The sequence below is a fragment of the Coenobita brevimanus genome, chromosome 101 (assembly GCF_032717465.1).
Source record: "Coenobita brevimanus isolate Jiangsu-jjx chromosome 101, ASM3271746v2, whole genome shotgun sequence".
In the NCBI taxonomy this organism is placed as follows: Eukaryota; Metazoa; Arthropoda; class Malacostraca; order Decapoda; family Coenobitidae; genus Coenobita; species Coenobita brevimanus.
The window spans coordinates 60,261,467-60,281,840 of NC_137054.1; the positions used below are offsets into that span (position 1 = coordinate 60,261,467).

General features: G+C 42.7%; 1 protein-coding gene across 1 annotated transcript in view; it reads left to right on the forward strand.

Moving 5' to 3' along the window:
* Positions 1 to 20,374, forward strand: part of LOC145415050 (glutamate [NMDA] receptor subunit 1-like) — a 529,989-nt gene that overhangs the window by 334,068 nt on the left and 175,547 nt on the right. Inside the window, exon 9 of the mRNA XM_080284465.1 lies at positions 16,385 to 16,486. Within this exon, the coding sequence (XP_080140591.1) occupies positions 16,385 to 16,486 (102 nt within the window). The remainder of the gene's footprint in view (positions 1 to 16,384; positions 16,487 to 20,374) is intronic.

Below are 20,374 nucleotides of genomic sequence, written 5' to 3' on the forward strand. Positions count from 1 at the left end.
TGTTTGAGAGGAATGAAGTCACAGAATGTACAGTGAGGTTGGATGGTGATGATATGGAGAGTGTGAGTGCATTCAAGTACTTGGGTAGTGCTGGTGAGTAAGGATGGAACTTTGGGGGATGAAGTGTGTGAAAGGGTACAGCAGGGAGGGATGGTTGTTGGTTCACTGAAAGCAGTGATGAGAAATAGGGAGGTGAGTATGGAAGTTAAGAAATCACTGCATGATAGTATTGCGATCCCTACCCTGACGTATGGAAGCGAGGCATGGACCTTGCAAGTGGGGAACAAGTCAAGAGTGAGAGCAGTGGAAATGAGTTACTTGAGAGGAGCATGTGGGGTGACATGGAGGGACAGGTTGACGAATGAAGAAGTGAAGGAACGCTGTGGGGTGGATGTGGATGTGGTTGAGAAGATTAGGAGAAATACACTGAGGTGGTTTGGACATGTGGAAAGAATGGAGAATGAAAGACTGACTAAGAGGGTGTATGTAGGTGAGGTGGAGGGAAGGAGAGGGAGGAGTAGACCGAGGATGAGGTTGAGGGATGGAGTTGAGAGGTATATGAGGGGGGGGGGTGAGTTGGGGGGAGGGTAGTCAAATGGTGGGTGACAGAGCGACTTGGAGGCGTTTTGTCTGCGGCCACCCTTTGCGGGATTAGGGCATCAGGCTATAGATAGATAGATAGATAGATACTTGTGGAGCTGGAGATGGCTCCCAGCACACTCCAAAATACACTCCCCCTTTTTTTTGTATATAGATATACAGTGCTCCCTTAACATACACGGGGGTTAGGTAACAGAGACACATGCATATGTAAAAAATCCATGAATATCTGCTGCCTTCCTTAAAAATGCCACTGGACCCCCCTTAAACCTTTGGTTGCAGCAGCTGTGATGACAATGTACTGACTGTGCTCATTGTGGAGCAATAGGAAAAAATTGTGTGTTTTCAACTTGTGTTTCAATCCACTTATCATTAATCTTGAGAGATAAAATTTTTGTCAGAAAAACGTCAAGCTTTCTACTATTGTTTGCAACAAACTACATGTCTGTAGGCACTGCAAGCACGGAGAACGATTTTAGAGAATACAAGGTGTGTTTTGACTGTCAGATACAGGAAATAGCCCAGGGAGGTGGAAACTTCCACCAAACCACAAGATTTTTTCCATAGAAAATAGGGTTACAGCCATGTTACCTCATCACAGTAATTGCAATACAGTAATAATAAAAATAAAACACTTCTAGCCAGTCTCCTATGATTTTGTTACGATATTCCAGTGTTTACATTAGATCTTGGTGAAACAGTAATGATTTGAGGAAAATCATTACAAACTTTATCAAACTTCATGAATGACTGTTATTACCACGTACTTTTATAAAGCTTAATGATATGTCATAAGTCATTTCATAACATAGCTGCACAGTTTGCAACCACAAAAATGTTCATTAGCTAATGCGCTTAGCATCATGACTTCTCTGATTATCACAGAAATATCACTAAATCACTTGTATTTTATACAGTAATTCACAATATAATATAAAATAACTCTTTCACCCACTATTATATGATTTCATTGCGATTTGAATGCGTACTGCTTTGTATTATTTATGAGAGAGAGGTGGGGAGCGCAGCACACCAAGTTAGACCAGCTCATCAAGGGTTTGTGTACACGTGTGCATGTATGTACGTATACTATTATTTAATACTAGGGTAATTGTCAGTGTTTAAAATTTTAACTCCTAAAGTTGGAGTCACTCATCCACCAAGTGAATTTTTCCCCATAAGTTATGTGTATCAATTAGTGCGATATCAAATAGTGCTCGCTCGCACATCCACCATATAGGCGCGTTCATTGGGACCAAGATGTCACTACAAACAGTACAATAATAAGGGCAAGAGAAGCTATAAAAACAGTTAACATTTTCACTTTACCTGTCCTCGACAATGGGAGGCGGGTCATCAGGTTCATCGGTGTTTCAACCGTTACCAGCTGATTTCTGATTAGCCATTGATGGAGGCTTTTACACACAAAGCTTTGGTATGACCGCCGTATCACAGAGCTTTCCCCTTGTATCAGCTGGTAAACACAACAAAGCCCTTCGCCACCAAGATTGCAAAGGAGAACATGAAAGAAAAGATATACAGTATCCCCAGCCTGTCCTAACTTTTCCGTTGATGAATTAATGGCATTAATAAATGAAGTGGCCAAAAGGAAGAGTGTTATATTTGATTCACAGGATAATGCCATCACTAAAACAGCCATGAACTGTGTCTGGGATAATGTTACATTGGCAGTGAACAGTGTTAGCAGAGTTCAACAAGATAAAATGCTTTAGTGAATCCGGCCCCAGTACTGTATCCTCCTGTGGATATTTAAAACTGTTTATGATATATCCACCCACGGATATTTAAAACTGTGTATGATAACCCCTAAAAAACGAGCATCGTAATGTTTTGACATACTGTACACTCAGGACGGGCATAATCGGCGGGTGTGATATGGTGGGGGTTTTGTGGGAGGTGTAGAGAGGTGTGGGAGTTGTGGGGTGGTGTGGGGATGGGGACTGGGTGCTTAGGGGGTGGGGGGTGGGTTGGGGGGTTGTGGGTGGGGATGGTAAGTGGGGGGTCGGGAGGATGATGGAGGGGGGGAAAAGGGTGGTGATGGTGGTGGGGGTTGGTGGGGTGGTGTTGTTTGGGGGATGTTGGAGGTTTGGGGGTGGGGATGGGTGATTGGGGTGTGGGGTGGAGGAGGGTAGGGGGTTGGGGGTGGTGAGGGTAGGGGGAGGGTAGTAAGGGGTGGGAGATATGGGATGGTGGTGGATGGAAGAGGGGTGGTGGGGGGATCATGGGGGGAGTGGGGGTGGTGGGGAAGCTGTTAGGGGATTGGGGATTGTGAGGGGCATGGGAGATGGGTGTGGGGGTGGTGAGGGTAGGGGTGGTGAGAGGGTCGGGGTTAGTGGTGGTAGGGAGCTATGGAGGGTATTGGGGGGATGGTGGGGGGATTTGGGGGGTGGTGGAGGTTTGGGGGTGGGGTGGTGGGGGTGGTGGAGAGAGGGCAAGGGGTCAGGGTGGGTGGGTTAGGGTGGGGGTGGGTTGCGGGTGGTGTGTGAGTAAGGTGGTAGGGTGGGGGTGGGTTGTGGGTGGTGCGTGAGTGTGGTGGTAAGGGATGGGGTGGGTGGGGTGGGTTTGGGGGGGAGGGGGGGCCTGACCGCATATGAGGACATCCGTCTTTTTGGCCTTAGTACCTTCGGACAGCGTATGTGGACACCCATCTTTTAGGGGTTAAAAATTCGGATGTTAAGGGATGACTGTAAATACAGTAAAACCTCGATATAACAGACTTCAGTAGTCCGGAATTCGCTATTATCGGACCCTTGGAACTACTGGACTAAATTCCTATATATTGGAAAAAGTCCGATAAAGCCAGAAGTAGTCTGGACTGCCTGACCACTTCAGCTGTGTTCACCACAATAAGGTAAATAAAAGACATGTTTATCAGTGTACAGTACAGTATTATTTTACCATTTGATTAATGTAGTGAAGATATAACACAGTATACAGTACTGCAGTGGTAGCCAAAACAGTTTAAAACCTTTCATGCAATCTGGACTAATGTCTGATATTTCGGAAAAAGTCCGGATTAGCAGGGGTAAGTCTGGATGTCGCTTTTATTGGAATTTCGCATTTTTTGGAATAGTTTTGTCCCCAATTAGTCCATTATAGTGAGGTCTTACTGTAATTCTATGCTTCTTCCGTAAAATGTAACCATCAAGCTTAACATCTGTAACACAGTAATTATATGTGGTGGCATCCAGCAAGAGACGTACTGTGGCTGAGACGGGGGTGTAGGGGAGGTGTGGTTTAGAAGGCAGAGGTGATCTTGCGGCTGCCAGCAGGGTTTACACTGTTACCAGACTTGTGACTCTGCTTGGTACTTTTATTTTTTATTTTTTTATTATTATTATTTTTTTTTTAATGCAAGGAAGAAGGAACCAAATGCCAGGAGCCTGCAAACTGTTCCTTCCACGAAAATCACAAAAACAATACGAAAGAGAGCCAGATTCAAGATCCACTCATTTCGAGTTGCCTGGACACACTGCACTTGAAAGATTGGAGATCATAGGAAATTGGAAACATAGACAGGGAAACAGTTCCAGAGTTGACCTGTTGCATAAATGAAGGACTGGGAGTAATAGTTAACTCTTGCATAAGAGAGTTGGACAGAAAAGAGATGAGAGTTTGTTGCTAGATGGGTGCTACACGCCCGTTGTATTTACCTATTTGTATTTACCTATTTGTAGTATACAGGAATTGAGCAATGCTCGTGTTGTCCTGTCTCCATATCCACATTTATCAAGTCTACCTTTACACACATGAATGTTTTTCTCATGCACCACCTCTTTGTCTGAGTCGTTCTAAATATTTAAGAATATACCTAATTGTGATATACACGGAATGTACTATGCTCGTGGGTTTCTGTCGCTGTTTCTCAATAAGTCGAATTTAACTTTAAACTCGTTTAAGTTTTTAGACTGGACGATCTCTTTGTCCAGGCTATTCCATAAGTCTATACTTCTGTAAGGAAAGCTATATTTCTTGATATCCTTCAAGCAGCTTGACTTTTTCAATTTCATTCAATGTCCTCTTGTTGCTCTCTTATCCCATACAAACAGATCTTCTTTGTCAATTTTATCTACTCCCACCATGGTCCTGAACACCGCAATCATGTCTCCCCTCTTTCTCCTTTCCTCTAACGAAGGCAAATCCAGTTTTTCCAGCCTCTCTCTGTATGACAGGTCTGTCAGACTGGGGACCATCTTGGTTGCTGTTCTTTGTATTCTCTCAATCTTGTTTATATCTTTCTTTTTGTGTGGGGACCACACTACCGCTGCATATTCTAACCTGGGGCGGATCCATTGCCACTTATCAATTTTTTCATCATTTCCTCATCCATATAATGAAATGCTACTCTTATGTTAGTCAAGAGCTTATAAGTCTCTCTCAACTATCTTGTTAATGTGCTTTTCTGGTGACAAACTATCTTGGATCAGCACTCCCAAATCTTTCTCTTCTCTCCTTTTTGTGATTAATTCATTACCCAAAAATAATTCAGTGATGGTCTCCTGGTACTTTTACCCATTTCCAATATTTTACATTTCTTTACATTAAATTTCCTTTCCCACGTCCGGCTCCAATTGTGTATCCTATCCAAATCCTCCTGCAGTATTTTACAATCCTCCCTCAACCTCTATCTTCCTCAAGATCTTTACATCATCAGCAAACAGACTCGCATAACTGTTCACTCCATCTACCATATCATTTACGTATAAATCAGGAACATTACTGGCGCCAACACTGAACCTTGAGGGACTCCACTTGTTACTTCCACTCCATCCAGACATCTTTTCCTTTATTACTGTCCTCATTTGTCTGTCTCTCAAAAAGTCTCTCATCCATTCCAGAAGTTTCCCCTTTAGTCCTCCTATATATTCTAGTTTCCACATTAGTCTCTTATGAGGTACCTTGTCAAAGGCCTTCTCTAAGTCTAAGTACACACAATCCACCCAACCATCTCTCTCCTGTACCACATCAATCGCTCTTGAGTAAAAGCTCAACAAGTTTGAAACACATGACCTTCCACTTCTGAATCCAAACTGACATTCAGCCAAAATATTCATCTCTTCCAGATATTTTATCCATCTGTCTTTCAGGATTCTCTCACACAATTTTGCGACCATGCTGGTTAGAGACACTGGTCTATAATTCAGGGGTTCTTCCCTATTTCCTCCCTTGTAAATTGGTACCACATTTGCCCTCTTCCATTCTTTGGCACTTTCCCCTCTTTCCAGTGAGCATACAATTAAGCTGTGAATTTTATCCGCCAGTTGTTCTCTGCATTCCTTCAGTACCCAATTAGAAATTCCATCAGGGTCCTGGGGCTTTCCTTACATCTTGAGTTTCCAGTAATTTATACACTTCCTGCACCTCCACTTTTATATCTTTCATCACCGGAACATTTCTAATCACTCCCTCCCCTTCCACAAGCTCCTTTTCTTTAGTGAAAACTGACTGGAAACGTTTGTTCATTATTTCTGCTTGCATTGCCACATCCTTAAAGACCTCTCCATCTACTTTCAGCTTGGTGATTCCTTCCTTTTGTTTCAGTTTGCCATTAACAAATCTATAAAACAGTTTGTGTTCATCCTTGCATTTGTCAATTATACCTTTTTCAAAATTCCTTTCTTCTTCCCTACGTATTCTTGTGTATTCGTTTCTTGTTCTTTTATATTCTTCCTTTGTTCTGTCGTTACCTCTCTTTCTCCAATTGTTCCACGCCTTATCTCTCTTTTTTTTTGGCTATCATACACCTTCTATTAAACCACTCCTTTTTCCTGTATTCTTTCCCTCTTACTCTTGGTACAAATTTTTCCACTCCCAAATTATAGAGGTCTAGAAAGATATGCCACTTCCTCTGTATCTCTCTTGTTTCTCTGAATTTTCTCCAATCCGCATTTTCAAAAAAGTTTCTCAATCCTGTAAAATTTGCTTTGCCAAAGTTGTATCTTCCCTGTCTATGAAGCTCGTCTCTTGGCTCAACGTTTCCTATTAACATCTGGAACTCAATGACCACATGATCACTTTTTCCCAAAGGACAGAGATATTCCAATGATTCTATTACATCGGGTTCTTTGGTGAACAGTAAATCTAACCTTGCTGGTGTGTCCTCACCTCGAAACCGTGTCTCTTCTTTGACCCACTGCGTCATCACATTATTCATTATTATATTTAATAACATAGTACCCCACGAATCTTCGCCGCCTCCCGAGTACCATTCCTCCCAGTTCACCTCTTTACAATTAAAGTCACCCACCAAAATTATATTATTGCTTTTCTCAATTATTTTTTGCAAGTAGCTAGCCATATCTGACAACATCTCATGGTATTCGTCATCCTTCCATGCTCTCGTCTTTGGGGGAACATACACTACCGCCATATCTCTCTTAACATTCTCTCCAGTTTCTAATTTCATATATATCACTTCAGCCCTGCCTTCTCCCATTTCCACAGTATCTACATTTATGTTGTTCTTCACTGCTATCATCACTCCTCCTCCCTTTTTTCTTTTCTGTCTTTTCTCCACAGTTTGTATTTACCATCTCCCAAATGAACATCAATATCTTCTCTTAATTTGGTCTCTACAAAGCACATGACATCAGGTTCATGTTCTCTCAAGAAATCATTAATTTCGATCCTTGTCGATATGAAACCATCAACATTAGTATATATCACCTTCAAATTATTTTTGACATTATTAATACCCTCTTCTCTCCTACTCTCTGTCCGTACCACTTCCTCAACTTCTGATCTTTCACAACCATCCCCCTAGTTTCCTTCACTTCTATTTCCTTAAATACCATTTCCTTACTTTCATATCCAATACTCTCCAAAAAAAAGTATTACGTTCTTCCTCTGTCCTCTTATCATTTTTTTCCTTTACTTCTTCCTTTAATGATTTTAAAACTTCTCTTTCTTCTTCATTCAGATCTTTTCTTATTATAATATTTTCCATCCCCTCCTCTTTGCTTAATTTCCAGGTCACTTTAAGTATCTCATTTATTACACTTTCTGATGTAAACTTGACTCTCATTGGTCTTGTTTCCCCTTTCTTATAAGGCCCTATCCTCCTTACTTCCTCAATTTCTTTTACCCACTTGTCTCCTTCGGGGTCAATCTTGTTTAATATTCCTCTCACCATGTTCGTGTCTCTCTCGAGTCTTACGAACCTAACCTTTTCTTCCTCTTCCCTGTTTCCAATACTACCACACATCTGTTCCTTTCTACAGTTTCTCTCACTATTTTCTCTTTTTTCTTCAGTATTTTCACTACATTTTCTTCCATTTCTTTCTTGTTCATTTCCCTTTCTTCCTGGATGATCTCTCTTAAGCTGACCACTTCTTTCTGTTCTTCTTCTACGTGTGCCCATTTTGCCTTGTGTTCTTCTAGTACATTACTCACCTTCTCCGTTTTATTAGTACTCTCTTCAAGTTTCCTCCTCAGTTCAACATTTTCCCTCTTCAAATTCTTAATCTCTTCATTGGCTCTTTCGTTGGACTGGATTAGACTCTGTATGGCGGTTTCCGTATTTCCTGACACATCCTTTATCACTAGATTCTCTACTTTTTTTTCGAGTTCACTAATCCTCATAATTAATGTTTTCACCAGGTCCATGACATTAGTATTAGCATCAAATCCTTGAAATTCCATTCCCTCATTGTTTACATTTTCGGCCATCTTTAACGTACCGGTAAAGTACCTAAACAGCTGTTACCGAATAAGCCACAAACATTCATGTATACTATTGCCAACAAATCTTTACATTTTTGGTAGTCTACCAACTTTCATTATTTTAAATTTAAAGAAAGACCCTAGGAGACAGGACAGACAAAATTCCTGGAACTACTCAAGGTTAGGAGCGATGCCTGGGACGACCTCTCTCTCAGGCGGTTCGTGTGTAGAGGTGAAGGGATGCAAGCAGACAGTTCAGAGGAGCAGTGACCGTTGAAGCTGCGATAGAAAAGAGATAAAGAGGCAACAGTGCAGTGAAGAGACAGGGGTTGATGGGAGCCAGTAAGAGGAGGAGAGTTGATGAGACCAAAAGCCTTTGACTCCACCCTATTGAGAAGAGCTGTATGTGGGGAGCCCCCCCACACATGAGAGTTGTTCTTTACATAGACGGGAAGAAAACCCGTGTATAAAGTCAACAACTGTGCAGGGGTAAAGAAGGTACGGAGTCAGCTTAGCATACCCAATCTCTTGGAAGCAGATTTTACAAGAGGTATAATATGATCTTTCCAAGATAAGTCTCAAGAGATGAAACCCCAGGTATGTTTAAGGATGATGCAGGATTAAGCTGAATATTATTAAACAATGGGTACTCCTGTGGAGGATTTTGTTGGATTGATAGGTGTAAGAACTGAGTATTTGATGCATTAAAAACAACAAGATTATTTTTACCCCAGTCAGAGATCCGAGTGAAGTCAGACACTAGGTGCACCATAGCCCCATCCCTTGTTTGTGGAAGTAACTGCTGAGATGGACGTTGCAAAAACCGAATGGAAAGTTGAAGGGTGGAGTCATCAGCATATGAGTGGATAGGGTTAGATGTACAGCATAGAAGGTCATTGATGAATAAAAGGAAGAGAGTTGGTGATAGGACAGAGACCTGAGGAACAACACCACTGTTGATAGATCTAGGAGAAGAATGATGGCTGTCTACAACAGCAGTTATAGAATGACCAGAAAGGAAGTTATAGATGAAGGCACAGATAGAAGGATAGAAACTGCAAGAGGGTAGCTTGGAAATTAAAGATTTATACCAGAGTCGAATGAAAGCTTTTGATATGTTGTGCAATGGCAAAGCTTTTGCCAAAGTCTTGAAAGGAGGATGACCAGGAGGATGAAAGGTAGTTGAGAAGATAGCGTCCTTGACAGAACCCATAATGATGATCAGAAAGAAGGTTATGATAGGAATGATACTTTAAAATTTTTCTGTTAATAATAGACTTGAAAACTTTTGAGACACAGGATATTAAAGCAATTGGGCGAGAGAGAGTTGGGAATGGTCACCCTTCTTTGGGACTGGTTGAATGAGAGCAAACTTCCAGCAAGAAGACAAAGGCAAAAGGGTTTACCTAGGCAGGGTGTAAGCACAGAAGCACAGTTCTTGACAACAGGAGGGACCCCATCAGGCCCATATGCCTTGTTAGTACTGAGGCCAGTGATGGCAGAAACTACATAAGCTGAAGAAATTTTAATATCAACCATGAGGAAGTCAGGGGGGGGAAGTGATGGAGGAACAGCACCGGAATCGTCTAAGGTGGAACTAGAGGAGAAGGTCTGAGCAAAGAGATCTGCTTTATCAGTAGAAGAAATAGCTACAGAGCCATCAGGGTAGAAAAGAATAGGGAAGGATGATGAGGTAAAGTTGTTAGAAAGGTTCTTGGCAAGGTGTCAGAAGGAGCAGGAAGAATTTGAGTTGGAGAGTAGAGATCATTTAGTATGAATGAAATTATTTTTAGCAGAGTGAAGAACAGACTTAGCACTATTCCGGGCAGAAACAAAATGATGTGATTCAGGGGTGGGTTGGCTCTGGTACCTTTTATAGGCCCATTCCTTGTCGTGGACAGCATTGGAACAAGCGTGATTAAACCAAGGCTTTCTTGCATTAGTTAAAGGACTTGAGAAGGAAACGTATGCTTCCATGCCCGAGAGAATAACATCTGTAATGCACAATGCACGCTCAGATGGCTCCCGGGCATGGAAGCAATAATCTTTCCAGGGAAAATCAAAGAAGTACTGCCTGAGGGCCTCCCAATCAACAGCTCCAAAGTGCTACAACCAACATTTTTTTTGGAGGGTCCACAGGCCGTACCAGAGCTATAGGACAGGTTAAGGTAATCAGGTTGTGATTGGAGTGGCCCAGTGGAGAGGAGAGATTAACAGTGTAAGCTGAAGGAGTAGTTGTAAGAAAGAAGTCAAGTATTTTGGAGCTCTCTTCAAGGCAGTCAGGGATACAGGTAGGGTGCTGTACAAGCTGCACTACAGTAGGTCATTAAGGATAGAAAAGATGTAGGCTTGTTCACCAGGTGGGTCAGTGAAAGGAGAGGAGAGCCTAAAGTGGAGATTTCAGAGAATGGAGAAATGAATAAGATGTGCTCCATCACAGAAGTAAGATAGTTGAAGAATTTTTCATAGTAGAATTAGGGGATAAGTAAACAGCACAGATATATTTAGTCAGAGAATGACAGTGAAGCCTAAGCCAGAGAGTAGATAATTCAGAAGAATTGAGTTCAGGAACACAAGAGCAAAATAAGTTATCTGGACTTAACGAACTTATTCGACCAACTGTACAATCACTTCAAAAATTGATAAATGTCAGTTGAGAGTGATCCACTTCCTGGAAGGCCATTTTCAGGAGTGCTGAAAATGTGAAGAAAGTCTGCAGTTTGATCATGGGAATTGTCAGAAATTGCTAATGAAACTGGAATGAGCAGTGAATCAGCACATGAAATTTTAGTGGATGATTTGGAGTTTGTTCCAAAACTCATTTCATGCGAACAATAAGCTCTGTGATTGAACACTGCTCAAATCACATTGGAGTGTGCAAATTGCAATCCAGACTTTCTGAAGACTGTTATCACTGGAGGTGAGACTTGGATGTAGGGGTACGACCCAGAATCTAAAGCACAGTCATCCCAGTGGAAGCATGCAGGTTTGCCTTGGCCAAAAACAAAAAGCACGACAGGTTCGCAGCAAGGTGAAATGCATTTTGACAGTATTTTTTGCTACTGTGGTGTTGTGCATCTTGAATATACACCAGAAGGCCAGACAGTCAGCAAACAGTACGGTACTACTTCAACATTATCGTCATCATCATGACGCAGTTCGGTGGAAAAGACCAGATCTTTGGTAAGCAGTAAATTAGAAGCTGCACCATGGCAACGCCATTGCCTATTCTTCTCAACTGATTCAGGAATTTTTGGTAAGCGCAACATACTGCAGGTACAGCAGGCTTCCTACTCACCAGACATACCTCTGTGTGACTTTTGGTTATTCCCCAAGCTCAAAACTCCGCTGAAGGGTTCCCGATTTGAGATGAGAGAAGAGATCATAACAAATGCAATGAAGCACCTGCAGGGGATACCAAAAACCGACTTTGAAAAAATGTTTCAGGGAGTGGAATGAATGCTGGGCTACATGTATCAAGCCAGAAGGGTCCTACATTTAGGGGGATTTGTGTCCTAGCTCAGCAGGTTAGCAATTTATTTTTTTAGAGTCTAAGGTTGGGTACTTTCTGAACAGACCTCATACATAGAACAATCCAATTCCATCTTGTGCGGTGTGTGTGATAAATGGGTACATAAGAGATGTAATGGTATCAGAGGTAGACTGCGAGATAATGCTGATTCTATGTGTACGGCGTGCCGGGGTGAGCAGGTGGAGATTGTCAGACATGAAAGAATTGAACTTGGTGGTGAATCTTTTGAGTGTGTGGAAGAGTTTTGTTATTTGGGAGACATGTTGTGTGCTGGAAGTGGGGCTAGAGCTAGCTCTGTGGCTAGGGTGAGAAGTGGTTGGAAGAAGTTCAGGGAGCTCTTGCCTCTCCTGACATTGAGAGGGCTCTCCCTACATGCTAAGGGGTCTTTGTATGCAGCATGTGTTAGAAGTGTAGTCCTGTATGGTAGTGAGACCTGGGCAGTGAAGGAGGAAGATATTCGCCGGCTTAGACATACAGAAATGACAATGATTAGGTGGATGTGTAGTGCGTCCCTGCGTCCAAGGTCTGGGGGGGCTGGGTTCGCGATGGAAGAGTTGAGAGGTAGGATGGGACTGGAGTGTATTGGTGTTGTGATGAGGAGAGGTAGATTGAGATGGTTTGGACATGTGGAGAGGATGGGGGATGATAATTGGGTGAGGAAGGTGAGAAGTGTTAATATTGGGGGTGGGGTTACGAGGGGTAGACCGAGAAAGACATGGGACGAGGTCATTAAGTGTGACCTCATGGTTAAGGGGCTGAACGGGGAGGCAGCAATGGATCGTGCAGCATGGAGAGCCGCCAGTAGGTGACTGAGACCGACGCATGCAAGCATGTTGGAGCCTTTAAAAAAGAAACGAGCGAAACGATATATATATATATATATATATATATATATACACACACTCAACCCCCTGCTGTCGCGCCTAATTGGTCACAGGAAACGCGTGTGATAGCTGAATATGCGATAGCTGAACTGAACAATGAATGGGAAAATTTCTAATTGGTTTTTTGGTGGCCCATTTTTCTAACTTTTAACCACTTTATTCCTACAATTTCCTGCCAATCTCTCCTCTGACATGAAATAAAGCATTATTATATTAATAATAACAGTATAATGAATAAATAAACAACATAAAAGGCCATCTAACTTTTATAAGGATTACGGCTTGGGTGGTTTGATGGGTTCCGAGGCTTGGGAGTGGCTTAGTTACCGCCAGATCTCTTTGGCTGTCTCCATTTCTTTAGTGTCCACAGTAAAGCGGGTATCACATGGTACCTTATATCAGGAATGGCTGAGGAACATTTAAGTGGAACAAAACTTGGACGCTATCACACAAGTTCCTCACACTGTCGTCAGAGCCCCGTCTCAGTTGTAAACACGTGATTACTTTATCGACATCACAGTTTTTTCGGCATAAGAAATATTAACTCTTTATAAGGGTTTCAAAACGATTGTTATTTATTCTAAAATACAATATTAATAAGTATTCAGTGTTAGGCTAAATTTCAATGCTATAGTAAGATATATTCTTTCGAGCCGAATGGGTTTTGGTCACTGTTTTGCCCGTCGTGTCCTTGGCAGGAATCTGTTCAGATGCATTCCAAATGCCCGTGCTATAATCGGAAATTTTACCACGTTACTGTTCCAATTACCCATCGTATCTTCGCACAGACTTTCTCCTCCAATTCCACCTTAGACGATTCCGGTGCTGTTCCTCCATCACTTCCCTCCTCTGACTTCCTTATGGCTGATATTAAAATTTCTTCAGCTGATGTATTTTCTGCCATCACGGGCCTCAGTACTAACAAGGCATATGGGCCTGATGGGGTCCCTCCTGTTGTTCTCAAGAACTGTGCTTCTGTGCTTACACCCTGCCTTGGCAAACTCTTTCGCCTTTGTCTGTCAACTTGTACCTTTCCTTCTTGCTGGAAGTTTGCTCTCATTCAGCCGGTCCCAAAGAAGGGTGACCACTCCCAACCCTCCAACTATCGTCCAATTGCTTTAACGTCCTGTATTTCAAAAGTTTTCGAGTCAATTCTCAATAGAAAAATTTTAAGGCATCTTTCCTATCACAACCTTCTTTCCGATCGCCAGTCCTGGTTCCGTCAGGGACGCTCCATTGGCAATCTTGTCACCTACCTTCCAGACTCCTGGTCATCCTCCTTTCGGGACTTTGGCGAAAGCTTTGCCATTGCACTTGACATCTCAAAGGCTTTCAATCGAGTCTGGCATAAATCTTTAATTTCCAAACTGCCCTCCTACGGTTTCTATCCTTCTGTCTGTACCTTCATCGCTAACTTCCTTTCTGGTCGTTCTGTAGCCACTGTTGTAGACGGCCATCGTTCTTCTCCTAGATCTATCAACAGTGGTGTTCCTCAGGGCTCTGTCCTATCACCAACTCTCTTCCTTTTATTCATCAATGATCTTCTAAGCTGTACATCTAACCCTATCCACTCATTTGCTGATGACTCCACCCTTCACCTTTCCATTCAGTTCCCGCAACGCCCATCTCAACAGTTACTTCAACAAACAAGGGATGAGGCTATGGCACACCTAATGTCTGACTTGGCTCGTATCTCTGACTTGGGTAAAAATAATATGGTTGTTTTTAATGCATCTAAGACTCAGTTCTTACACCTATCGACCCGACAAAATCTTCCACAGGTATACCCACTAATGTTTAATAATATTCAGCTTAATCCTGCATCATCCTTGAACATGCTTAGGGTTTCATTTACTTGAGACTTATCTTGGAAAGATCATATTACATCTCTTGTAAAATCTGCTTCCAAGAGATTGGGTGTGCTAAGCTGACTCCGCTGTTTCTTTACCCCTGCACAATTGTTGACTCTATACAGGGGTTTTATCCGCCCCTGTGTGGAGTACAACTCTCATGTGTGGGGAGGCTCCTCACATACAGCTCTTCTCAATAGGATGGAGTCAAAGGCTTTTCGTCTCATTAACCCTCCTCCTCTTACTGACTCCCTTCAACCTCTGTCTCTTCGCCGCACTGTTGCATCTTTATCTCTTTTCTATCGCTACTTTAATGGTCACTGCTCCTCTGAACTGTCTGCTTGCATACCTCCACCTCTACGACGGGCGCGTAGCACCCGTCTAGTAGGAAACTCTCATCCCTTTTCTGTCCAACTCTCTAATGCAAGAGTTAACCATTACTCCCAGTCTTTCATTTATGCAACAGGTCAGCTCTGGAACTGTCTCCCTCTGTCTGTATTTCCTGCTGCCTATGATCTCCAGTCTTTCAAACGCAGTGTGTCCAGGCATCTCATAATAATCGGATCTTGAATTTGGCTCTATATTGTATTTTGTTTTTCTCTTGGACGGAACTGTTACTGCGGGCTCATGGCCTTTGGTTCCTTCTTCCTCACATAAAAAAAAAAAAAAAAAAACTCGTATGAAGTGCTGTGTGAATAAGTTTCGCTTAGCCTGTCTTCAAACTCGACGTGTGATAGCGGTCTTGGGGTGCGTGATAGCATGTATGGTTGTGCATTTGATGTGTGCATGATAGCAGATAAGCATGATAGCTGAATGCGTGATAGCAGGGGGTTGAGTGTATACATATATATATATATATATATATATTTATACGTTATATATTTCACTGTGTCTAACTCTGGGCAGAGACTTCAGGACCTATATCTCAGGGGCAGCAGCCTATCCCAAGGCCCAGTAGTCCTCCTACACTTCCACATGTCACCACTTCGGCACTAACACCCACCATCCATATTGAATACATGCTATGGCTGTCTCATACAGGACTGGTGTATTGGTAATATATATATTTATAAAACACATTTAACTCATGGGCTTACTAAATCACCATTTACTGTACACTGTACTGGTAATTTATGTATTGAAGCCAAGGAAAATACATCATGGTCTGTAAATGGCACTTAACAAGAAGGTCACCTGGTGTTCTCTTTATGTGTTGTTGTGGAAAATGAGGAAGGCTCAGTTTGTTTGTATGGTAGTGGATAATGGATGTGAGAGTAGGGAAATGAAGAACTGATGCAGGACAGACAATGATGATGTTGACTGAGTCATCAGCACAGCACACAGGAAATCACCTGACTGAATGGAAGAGGAATGTTATAGGGGACCACCCTGTTGATGAGGAGCCTATGCACTTCGAACTGTGGGTGGAGCAACTGCTGTGTCCATGTGGAAGCCAAACCTTCCTTTTTCTGCATGCACCTAGCCGTGGGGAAGGACCTTGGTCTGACCCTGGGAAGGCGTTGTCTACCGCAAGAGGATGTGGAATCCCTATGCTGTGTTTATATGTACAGTATTGTACTCTAGTTGGGGAATAGTCCCACAGAAGCAAATGCTTACCTATGGTCAATGATTCGGCTTGGCCAGTCAGATTAGGGGTTAAGAAAAAATAACTACATAACAGTTCATCATATACATATCTGAGTACCAATTAAGTGTTGACAGAAAAACTAACAAACCTTTTTTACATAAAACATTATATTTACATTTCACATGCACATCAAGATGTACAGTTTGCTGCTCTTTGTATCCTAACATTTTGGTGCCCTTTCCTCTAGACCAAGGAGACGATGACGCTGGTAATCAAAGAGGGTGAAATTGTGTGGCCAGGCAACACCACTATCAAGCCTCAGGGCTACATGATCCCCACCCGTCTCAAGGTATGTCACTTCACTTTTTGCCATGTAGTACTAGACAATGAATTACTATACTGTCTTTACTCAAACTTGGCCCAGCTTTTCATCCTGTTGCAGCATGTTTCATGCTTCCAAAGGATAGAAAAAGGTCAGTACTACTGCCTTACTTGTTTTCCATAGCACTTCTTCATGATTAGCATCAAATTCTGGTGTAAATCTGTTGTTACAGCTCAGCATTGAGGTTTGGAGAGATTGCAGTTTTAGGCCAAAGTAAAGTAAAAACAGTATAATATGTTACAAGTTTACTCATTCCACACCATGCCTACCTGAAAGCTCTGTAGTAAGAAATGGTTACCCCAATTTCAGGCTCTACTCAGAAACACTTGATATTCAGAGGCAAGACTCTAATGTATGTAGGTAGGTTTTAGAGTGAAGTCCTCTCTTTGCAAGCTTTATGGAATATAGTAACTTGGTAGCTACTACTGATTTTGAGGCATCTTGTGACCTTGTGGTTATATGATCCACCCAGAAGGGAAAAGGCACTTATGACCCATCATCAGCTATAGGTGCTAGTCTGCATGCAGCTTCCTTTGGTGTTACTTAAGGGCCGTTCGTGGTGGACGTGGCTTTTTACCATCATGCCCATTGTTCATCAGATGTTTGTATTCATCTAAATGATTGTAGGCCTTCAGGTAGATATGAGGAAGCTTGAAGTTGGAAGAGGACAAAACAGGTGGGAGGGCAGTGTGAGGGTGCTACAGTCCTAGGGCTCACAAAGGAGGGTTTGTACCATATTCTGAAGCTTGCCAGTTTACTAGTCATGTCCGAATGTAGCACCTTGGTGGTTACAATTACCACATGCAGCACGATGATGATCACACAGACTTATGAATCGTAAAACTATCTGTCTGTCTGCCTGTATCCAGATGCCTTAATCCCATAAAAGGTGGCCACAGAAGAAATGTAAATATGCTTGAGCTATTAATTTGTTTTTAAGGAGCTGGGATTATGACCCTTTCTTGTATGGAGGAGTTATATTTAAATATGACCCTTTCTTGTATGGAGGAGTTATATATGACCCTTTCTTGTATGGAGGTGTTATATTTAAATATGACCCATTCGTGTACAGAAGTGTTATATTTAAATATGACCCTTTCTTGTAAGAAGGTGTCATTCATACAGTCTGGTCTCACTATTTGACTGTTTGCTATGTGATAAACTGTTAGAACAATAAATCAAAAGTTATACAGTGCACCCTCACACAATGTGAGTTTATGGGCGGCAGAAACCCTCACATTTTACAATTTCGCATTGTGTGAACCAAAGAACTTATGGGAAAAATGGTATATGGTGGACAGCCCACCCGGGGCTTGGTCTTTGGGTCCCCTTCCAGCCTACTCTACCCTGCTAATACTTTGTCAAATTGTACTTCTAGTTGGACTAACAAATAACAAATAGAACACCATGTACCTTTATTTAAGTGACATCTGGGCTTGTTAAGAAGGGAGGGGGGTGGATATCCGAGTCTCGGGGCATCTACTCCCGTTGTCACTCTCACTGGTACTGCTGAGGACTCTTGGAGATGCCATAAAGCCTTCAAGATTGACAGCTGAGACCGTGATGAACAGGTGGGTACTGCTATGATGCTAAAACGGATCACAGGATGCGGGGAACATGTGTTCTTCCGGCAATTTAGAGAAGAAGTGTCTGTTTACCCAGGATTGTTGGTAGATGGCATGCAGATAGCTAGCCAGCCGCCCACCATTTTGAATCTGGCTCATTGCCAGTCACCGGCCTTTGTATGACTGATTCTTATTGTCCAGCCTGACACTTGTAGTAATGGCGGGAAGTCCATTTTTGCCTTGGAATCATACAGCTGATTCGCATGTTGGGAAGTACGAATGGCAGATTTTACATTCGACAAAAATAAGCATTTTCTGGGTTGACCTCGCATTGTAGGTGATTTGCACTGTGTGAGTTCTCATTGTGTGGGGGTCCACTGTACTCTTATTTGCAATAACGTAAAAAAATTGGTTACGATTTTACTAGAACAGTATTTTCAATGGCCACCTCCTAGAATCCCACGTGGATGCAGTGACACTCACAAGCCGACACAAGCCGACACATGCACCAGTGTTTACATTTGCTATGATCATCTTCCTTTCATTCCATTTTGTGCATGAAAGGCCGTTGAAACACCATTGTTTTTGCCAGATAACAGTGCAAGGGCTTAAGACATAGTGCAGTTGCCAGTATTAAGTGAATTATCTTTTTTGTGTGAAATCATCATCATCATCATCATCATCATCAGCCGTTTGAGTATCCACTGCAGGACCGGCCTATCCCGACTGAAGTCAGGACGATACGGCCAATGTATCTCTACCAAGTGGCTTAGGCTGTCAGGTAGAGATTGTATGTAGGGTGAGAAGTGCTTGTAAGTGTAAGTGTAATGTTGGAGTGGCTTTGGATGCGTGTGTAGTCTGTGAACCAAATGTAATCGGCCCATGCAAGCCGACTGGGTGCAAGCATACTACAGTAAGCGACACTGGTTCAACCACACCACCCCTTGTGGCCGGGTGAATACTCCCAAAGTTTATTACCCTGGCGGGGCGCGAACCCTGGTCCACCCGTGTACAAAACGCACACTCTACCACTGTACCACAGAGGCGCCTTGTGTGAAAATATTGTACTGAAATTTGTAACTTAAGCAACGTTGGGTCTGGTTAGTACGTGGATGGGTGACCGCCTGGGAACACCAGATGCTGTTGGCATAACGTTCTCCCTATGTGTCAAGTGGGGTTGGTGGAGGAGTAGTGCCCCTCCCTGTAAAACAATTAACTAAGCCTTTGCCACCCCGTTTGGGATACATGGCATCTGGCAATGAATGAATGAATGAATGAGATGGCATCTGGCAAGCATGCTACCTCTAGTGGAAAGCATGGTGCTGCTGAGGGGTAGGTAAGCCTAAAAATGCAATTTTTTTTTAGATTTTAGGTTTCCAGTCAAGGTCACCCTCTCTAACCCCATTGAACCTATGTTATACTGACCTTGCCATGTAATAAATTGTTATGCGATAGGTTTTCACTTGATGCAACCCCGTTGTACAACGAGCTCAGACTGTTTTGTTTTGTTTTTCTTTATTTTATAAAGGCTCCAGCATGTGTGCATGTTTCGGCCTGGTCACCTAATGGTGGCGTTCCATTCTGTTCGATCTCTGGTACGGTAGCTTCCCTGTTCAGTCCCTTATCCCTGAGGCCACACTCAGCAACCTTGTTCCAGGTCTTTTTCAATCTGCCTCTCTTAACCCTACTCTTAATATCAACACTTCTCACTTTTTACACTCAATTACCATCCCCTATCCTCTCCACATGCCCAAACCATCTCAATCTACCTCTCCTCATCACAACACCAATACACTCCAGTCCCATCCTACTCTTCAACTCTTCCATTGTAAAGCTAGCCCCCCCAGGCCTTGTACTCAGGGATGCACTGCATGTCCACCTAATCATTGTCATTTCTGTACGATTGTGCCGATGAATATCTCTTCCTTTACTGCCCAAGTCTCACTACCATACAGCATTACACTCCTAACACATGCCACATACAGAGATCCCTTAGTGCGGAGGGAGAGCCTTCTCAGTGTCAGGAGAGGCAACAGCTCCCTGAACTTCTTCCAACCACTCCTCTTTCTAGCCACAGAGCTAGCTCCAGCCCCACCTCCAGCACATAATATGTCTTCCAAATAAAAAAACTCTTCACTCACCAGCAAGTTCAATCCTTTCACACCTTACAATCTCCACCTGCTCTCCCCGTTGCACAGCACACATGAACTCAGCATTATCTTGCAATCTCCCTCTAATACCACAACATCTCTTATGCACCCACTTATCACAGACATTGCACAAGATGGAA